The sequence below is a fragment of the Terrapene carolina genome, unplaced genomic scaffold (assembly GCF_002925995.2).
Source record: "Terrapene carolina triunguis isolate 2854851 unplaced genomic scaffold, T_m_triunguis-2.0 Scaffold32616, whole genome shotgun sequence".
NCBI classification, from domain to species: Eukaryota; Metazoa; Chordata; order Testudines; family Emydidae; genus Terrapene; species Terrapene triunguis.
The window spans coordinates 119,467-127,810 of NW_020696967.1; the positions used below are offsets into that span (position 1 = coordinate 119,467).

The window sequence follows — 8,344 nt, forward strand, 5'->3', positions numbered from 1 at the left end:
TGTCCAAACAAAGGAAAGCAGTGCCGTCTCACTCTCTCAGATCCTCCATATCTGAGCCTCTCACTGCTTTGCTGCTCAGCAGAGAGGCAGGTGAGCTTTATGCTCGCTCTATGACAGTAGCAGCTGGGGTCCCAAACAAGACCAGGACCTCATTATGATAGGCAATGTACTTACACCTAGCACAAGCCAGCCCCTACATTGAAGAACAGTTTTAAAAGACAAGGTGGGGAAGGGGGGGAGGGGAAACTGAGGCACAGGGAGTAACAGTGACTAGCCCATGATCACGCAGCAGGTCAGTGGCAGAGATTAAAAGAGAACCTAAATTTTCTAATTAAAAGTCCAGTAATCGACAGCAAAAGAGACACTTCATGACCTGCATCATATGGATTCCATGGTCCAGATGGACACTGGAATCCAGACTCTCAGGAGGAGGTGTTTTTTCAGTAGCTTTGGATGAGTAGCAAGGCACAGCTTTACCACAGAGCCTTCCCCCAGGAATGACACCAGAGAGAGCGAGAGAGAGAGAGCCATGCTCAGAAGCGTGGGATCTTCAAATGCATCTAGGGGAATTAACCGAACCACTCTCACTGAATGTCAATAACTGAACATAGGAACATAAGAGCAGCAATACTGGGTCAGACTAAAGGTCCATCTAGCCCAGTATCTTCTGATAGTGGGCTAGATGGACCTTTAGTCTAACCCAGTATTGCTGCTCTTATGTTCCTATGTTCAGTCAATTCCAGGTGCTTCAGAGGGAATAAATGCAACAGGTAATCATCAAGTCATCCACCCCTGTTGCCCACTCCCAGCTTCTGGCAAAAAGAGACAAGGGACACCATCCCTTCCCATCCTGGCTAATAGCTATTGATGGACTTATCTTCCATGAACTTTTCTAGTTCTTTTTTGAACCCTGTTATAGTCTTGGCCTTCACAACATCCTCTGGCAAGGCGTTCCACAGGTTGACTGTGTGTTGTATGAAGGAATACTTCCTTTTGTTTGTTTTAAACTTCATGCCCTATTAATTTCATTTGGTGACTCCTGGTTCTTGTGTTATGAGAAAGAGTAAATAACACTTCCTTATTTACTTTCTCCATACCAGTCATGATTTTATAGATCTGTATCATATCAAACTTTAGTCGTCTCTTTTCCAAGCTGAAAAGTCCCAGTCCTATTATTCTCTCCTTATGTGGAAGCTGTTCCAGTCCCCTAATAATTTTTGTTGCCCTTTTCTGAAACTTTTCCAATTCCAATATATTTTTTTGAGATGGGGCGACCACATCTGCCTGCAGTATTCAAGATGTGGGCATACCCTGGATTTGTATGGAGACAATATGATATTTTCTGTCTTATTATATATCCCTTTCCTTATGATTCCCAACATTCTGTTCACTTTTTTGACTGCCACTGCACATTGAGTGGATGTTTTCAGAGAACTATCCACGATGACTCCAAGATCTATCTCTTGAGTGCTAACAGCTAATTTAGACCCCATCAGTTTATATGTATAGTTGGGATTCTGTTTTCCAATATGCATTACTTTGCATTTATCAACATTGAACTGCCCTAGATATTTTAGAAAATCCCATCCTCAAGAAACAGGTCACATTAACCTGCTTTGGGGAAGTGAGGGCAGAAAATATTTTTTTTTTATTTGACATCTATTCCTTTGAATTTTGTCCGGTACGTAAACAGCATGGCGATGAAGACCTTTTTAAACACCATAGATGGTCGCTTGGTTGGATGAATATGTATGGCAGTACATAAATAGATGGCTACATGGAAGTGTATGTATCACAATAGATAGATAGACAAGGGGGGTGAGGTAATATCTTTTATTGGACCAACCTCTCTTTGAGGATGAAGCCAGCTATACAGTGATCTATCAGTCCCCATTCTCAGAGATAACCTGCACAACACTTTCAAAAGATGAGCCTGGGAGCATAAATTCATAACTCTGCTAGACATTAAAAATCCTGAGGCACTGAATTTATGGCTTATTACAACTATCTGTAAGCCACTAACAATCCCCCCATCCCCATCTGTCTTCCTTTTCCCTTTCTGACCCTGCCTCAGGCAATGGCTGGTGGGGTGTTAATTGGCCACTTCACTTTGAAAGGTCCCTTGAAATATTTGTTAACTATTTATGCTAAACAAAGGTTTCCAACTTGTATTTAGCTGGGACACTCTGAGTACCTTTCCCAAACCCAAAGAGGATCTCTGTGTCAGCTCGAAAGCTTGTCTCTCTCACCAACAGAAATTGGTTCAATAAAAGATATCACCTCACTCACCTTGTCTCTCTAATATCCTGGGACCACCTGGCCATAGCAACACTGCATACAATAGATAGATAGATAGATAGATAGATAGATAGATAGATAGATCTGCAAAGTGGAGATGATCTGACACAGAGATACAGGGAGTTTCAGGGCTCATGTTACCCAGGGAGGAAATCTGCTCAAAGAAATGCTAGCAAAGCTGCTGAAATGTCCAGAGCTGCAAAGAGGGATAGGATGTTCATTTTTCATTAATTTATAAAAGAAATGGGCATCAGAATATCTAAAGCCCGATGAGAACCTCAGCCTCCGATTCATATGTCTCCTTTTTTCTCTTTGTTTTCCCCCCTGCAGCGATGGAGAACAGGACGGAGTTGAGCGAATTCATCCTCATGGGCCTGACCAATCTCCAGGGGTTGGAGCACTTTCTCTTCGCACTCTTCCTGCTTCTCTATGTGGCCAGCATGCTGGGTAATGGGGCCATAGTAGCCATGGCACTGATGGAGCCCCGGCTTCACACCCCCATGTACTTTTTCCTAGGGAATCTCTCCTGCTTGGACATCTGCTATTCCACAGTCACCATGCCCAAGATGCTGTCTGGTTTCCTCTCGGGATGCCAGACCATCACTTTCGCTGGCTGCCTGGCCCAGCTCCACTTCTTCCACTTCCTGGGTAGCAGCGAGGCCGTGCTGCTGGCTATCATGGCCTATGACCGCTATGTGGCCATCTGCAACCCACTGTGCTACAGGCTGGTCATGAGACAACGGGCCTGCCTGCTCCTGGCAACAGCCAGCTGGATCACTGGCTTCCTGCACGCCCTGATGCACACGGTCATGACCTCCCAGCTGCAATTCTGTGGCCCCAGCCGTGTCCCCCACTTCTTCTGTGACATTAAGCCCCTGCTGCGCCTGGCCTGCGGCAGCACCCACCTCAACCTGACCCTGCTCAACATCGTCACTGGGGGCATTGTAGTCATCCCCTTTATCCTCACGCTCCTCTCCTACCTCTACATCATCTCCTTCCTGCTCCTGAAGGTCCAGTCGTGGGAAAGCAGGAGAAAGGCCTTTTCCACATGCGCCTCCCACCTTACGGTGGTGTCTCTATTCTACGGGGGGGCCATCTTGACCTACGTGCCCCCCTCCTCCGGGGAATCCCCTGAATGGGACATGATGATTGTTCTCCTCTACAGTGTGGTCACTCCTGTCCTGAACCCCGTGATCTACACCCTGAGGAACAAGGAGGTGCAGTCTGCCCTGAGGAAAAACCTGCACAGAAAACTCTTCCCAGACAGATTATGAATAAAGGGAATGTTTTGACTCTGCCTCTGCTCTTCATGAGGACTGTGCGGGCTGGGAATATGGTGCAGGCATCACTGGGCGGTGAGTAATATAAGGAAGGGACTGTAGGTCCGTGGGCACTGGGGTGCACAGCGAAGGGACCATTTCATCTTTATACATGAGACACTAGGGATTGTAATGCAGGAACCATTGTGCACCGGCAATGTGAATATTGTGCATTGGTCAATACAATCCAGGGGCCATTGTCCATTGGATGCAGGGAATAGAGCATAGGGACTATTGGAGGAAAATAGAGTGTAGGGACAAAGCAATGGTCTGTCAAAGACCTGGATGACTCTCTGTTTCTTCCTCCAGCCTGAAGAACAGATTAGATTAAATTTCTCCAGCTCTCTCTAGGACCCTTGTCCACCTCTTCCCTTGTCCTCTCTCCACTCTCGTCTGATGCCCTGCACTGAGTACTTGAGGAAGGAAACATAGAAGCTTTCTGTGCTCATGCTATGCTCTTAGGGACTACCACATCCACCAGGTATTCCAGCACAGGACTTGCAGTAAGTTTTCACTGGTGCTGACTGGAATAGAAGAATTTCATTTGGGAAAAAAATCAAAATTTTGACATTTGCTTTCATTCCTTATCAGAGCAAAACTTAGACTTTTAAATGTTTTCTCACCAGAGAGAGAGAGAGATCCCAGACAAAATAATGGAAAAACTAAAATTGGATTCAACTGATAAAGAATTGAATGATGGATATAATTAATGCCCATCATGTGGCTTTATGCAAAATAGATCTTGTCAAAGAAACTTGATTTAATTCTTTGAAGAGATTAGAAGTTTGGTTGGTAAATGTACTGCATAGATATAACAGACTTTGGTAATGCATTTAACTTAGTATGACACAACATTGTGATTTAAAATGAGCACTATATAATATAAATAAAGCACACATTATTTTTTTTTAAAAATTGGCTTGCTGATAGATCTCAAAAATTAGTTGCTGGTGTGAATTATCATGGAATGGAGTGTTTCAAGTGGGGTTCTGCATTGATCAGTACTAGCCCCAATGCTATTCAACATTTGTACCAATGAGCTGGAATTCAATATGAAATCTCTGCTGATCCATGATCTGTGGATGAGACAAAGGTTGGTGAAGTGGTGTGAGCCGGACCCATTCAAACAAAATATATTTTAACACAGCCAAATGCAAAGTTATAAATGTAGGAACAAGGAACACAGGCCAGACCTACAGAATGGGAGACTGAATCCTGCAAAGCAGCATTCTACCTACAAGCAAAATGCTGAAAAGGATCTAGGAGTCATAGTGTGCAAGCAACTCAGCGTAAGCTCCAAGTGTCATGCTGTGGCAAAAAAGGCTAATGTGATCCTTGGAAGTATAAACAGGAGAGTAGTAAGTAGGAGCAGAGAGCTGATTTTACCTCTGTATACCACATTGGTCAGACTGATTCTGGAATACGGCATAGAGTTCTCTTGCCCAAAATTTTAAAAGGATGTTGAAAAATTAGGGAGGGTGCACAAAAGTGACTGGAGGGCTAGAGAATATGCCTGTAAAAGCTCATTTGGTTTAGCTTATCCAAAAGAACGTTGAGAGGTGATTTGAGTACTGTTTATAAGTACCTTCATGGGGAAAAAATATAGGGTAGTAAAAGATGAGAAAGGCAAAACAAGAACCAATGGCTGGAAGGTGAAGCCAGACAAATTCAGATTATAAATAAGGCACAGATTTTAACAGTGAGGGTGATTAATCATTAGAACAAACTACCAAGGGAAGTGGTGGATTCTTCATCTCCTGATGGCTTCAGATCATTGCTGGATGCGTTGCTGGAAGATATGCTTTCGACAAAAGCACGAGTTATTTTTAATCAATTAAAAGTTATTAGGCTAAGTAATACGCTTTGCCCCATTAGCCAGGGTCAGACCCATATTGCTTGTGCATATGGCACAACTGTTATAAACTAGCTGACCAGACCTGGTTTGAAATGGGAGTTTTTCTTCTCCTAGGTACACTGCTGGCCACAGATGATGAGCCCATCTACCCGATAGGGGCACAAAGGCAAAATGACTTGCCCACGGTCATGCAGGAACAGGAGTAGAATCCAGCTGTTCTGAGTTACAGTCTTGTTTCCTCTCCACTCTACTGTACCACAGCCCCCCCCTCCTCCCCGAAATGTATTTATTTTACATTCTTTTCTAATTTCAGTGGCTATTAACTGGTGCCCATGTATCTTGGTCCATTACTTCAGTTGCTGCAAGCTAATGTAGCTCCAGGCTGGGATTTTCAAAGAAGCTTAAAGAATCCAATGAAATATTTGCACCTAATTCCCTCTTTTGAAAATTCCATCTCTATAGACTTGTGAAAGATCAAACAGTCAGTTTGTACTAGAGCCACAAGGTGAAAGGAGAAATCTTTGTCCTGTGCTTTATCCCCCAAAACAGTCTTCTTCCTAGACAGATACGTAAGTGGTCTTATCTTTTTAAAATGCAACACGTTAGAATAAATGGCAGTTAAGTGTCTGGACGTATTTGAAAATCCACCTAGACACACACCCGCATCTTTAGAGCCTTTAATAATTTGGTACTTAGGAATCTAATCACTTTCAAAATCATTGCGACTTAGGAATTGAAATATCCTGGCACTTTAGAAATGCAAAATTAAGCATATTACAGTTATTGAGAGCTAGCCACTGAGGCATATTTGAAAACACAGTTAGACACCTAAATGCATCTTTAGAAATTTTAAAATTCTGGCTTGTGGGAATCTAACTAACTTTGTAAGTCATTAGGAATTATGAACTTAAGGGTACGTCTACACAGCGATAAAGCCGGGTCTCAGAGCCAGGACTCCAGCCTGAGTCCTAATGTCCAAACTGCAATTTTATACCCCTACAGCCCAAGTTCCACAAACATGAGTCAGCTGACCCGGGCCAGCCACTGGCCTTTTATTGCTGCACGGACATACCCTAACTCACTTAGATGCTTTTGAAAGATCGTGGCTCTTTCCAAATCCAGAATGAAATAGCAATATCTCATCCTATCTTTATTATTTTTTCACCTAAAATTGAAATGATCTTTAGGATAAAGAGATGTTTCACCAGAAATCATCCATGTCAATTAATTATTTTGTTTCAACATTCAGGAATCAATGTAGGAACATACACACCACTAATCACTGCATAACACAAATAACAAACAAAAATTATAAAGACCTGTTCAATCATACCAAATATAAAATTGTATAGGAAGCCCTGACTCCAAGGTGAGAAACAAAATATTTTGACAACCAGAAACCACCCAAAGGCATCCCAGACCAATGTGATGTAAAAAGTAGCATTTTCCCTGCTTAGAGAAGAGAAGGAGAGAAAACATGTAGCTAAAATCTTGAATTCCACTGTGTGAATGCAGAGCACATGAGACTTATGATTCCAGTTGAGGCAATAGTAAGTGTCAACTGTAATCAACTAGGAATGCAGCCATCCCAAAATGTAGCATGTCTTCATATTCCCCAAAGAAACTCCCATTAGCATGAGTTAGGGACAACCTAAATGCTAACTGCCTTGCTAGTTGTGACGGAGGTCCCAGGGGAGCCAACTGAGGTCACTCAATTAGGATGAAGTGCAAAGAATGGGGTAGACAATCCCCAAAGCTGGCAGATATTCCAGTACATACATTTACCAAGCTAGCACAAAATAGCTTCTATAATACCTCACTGGTTACCCAGAAGCCAACATCACAGTTCCCTTAAAGTGACCCAGCCTCAGGCCTCCACCCAGACACCCAGGTCAAATATGATGAGGATTACTGAAAATCTAATTCATCATATAAAAAAGTTCTACCAATCCCAAGGGATCAGACACATTACCTCCAAGGTTAATGAATATTCCAGATCTTACCCAAATACACGCTTACAGCCAATTCTTATTAACTAAACTAAAATTAATTAAAAAAGAAAAGTTACATAGAGAGCATTGGCAAAAAGATAAATATACATACAGATATGAGTATAATTCTTGAGATTCATATTCCTTGGGGCCACAGAAATGTAATTGTGACATTAAGTATATTACTATGGCAGTTGTCAGAAATGAACTCATCCAGGACACAGCTGCTAGCTGCAGGCAGATTCTGCCATTCATAAGAGCAGTGTAGTGTAGTGGTTTGCATATTGCTAAATACCGGTCATAGGACATCATGGATAAGAGAGAACATTCAACTGCCACCAGGAAACCAAAGAAATAAAATTGAGTGATGCAGTCACTAACAGAAATGATTCTGTCCCCAGTCAGGAGACCGGCCAGCAGTCTGGGCAGGACTGTGGAGGTGTAGCAGATCTCCAAGCAGGACAGGTTCCCCAGGAAGAAGTACATGGGGCTGTGAAGGTGCTGATCAGCCACAACTAGTATGTTGAATGAGAATGTTCCCGGCCACAGTGACAATGTAGATCACTAGAAACCGCAGGAAGAGAAGAATCTGCATTTCACGGAGATTCCCAAATCCAAGGAGGATGAACTCTGTGATATATGTTTCATTTTCGCCTTCTCCTTTCTCCAAGAGCTGTCTACAGGTTCCATATTCCTCCATTTTCCATGAGATTTATCTAGTGGTAAATAAAATAATGAGCATTGAAAGGGATTTATGTACAATTGAACTGGGTAAATTTCCAGCCATTTAATTCCGGAAAAGTTCAAAGTACAAACGGAGATCATATATATAAACTTTCACAGAGCCAAGACACTGCTTTAATCTCAGATTTTACACAAGG

At 42.6% G+C, this 8,344-nt stretch overlaps 1 protein-coding gene across 1 annotated transcript; it reads left to right on the plus strand.

The window, feature by feature from the left end:
• Positions 1-2,630: 2,630 nt before the first annotated feature.
• On the plus strand, positions 2,631-3,572 carry LOC113409343 (olfactory receptor 12D3-like). The gene has a single exon (XM_026663133.1). The coding sequence runs from the start codon at positions 2,631-2,633 to the stop codon at positions 3,570-3,572; it is 942 nt and encodes a 313-aa protein (XP_026518918.1).
• Positions 3,573-8,344: the final 4,772 nt, after the last annotated feature.

Coding starts and splice junctions, on each gene's coding strand:
- LOC113409343 (XM_026663133.1), top strand. CDS start 2,631: ATGGAGAACAGGACGGAGTTGAGCGAATTCATCCTCATGGGCCTGACC.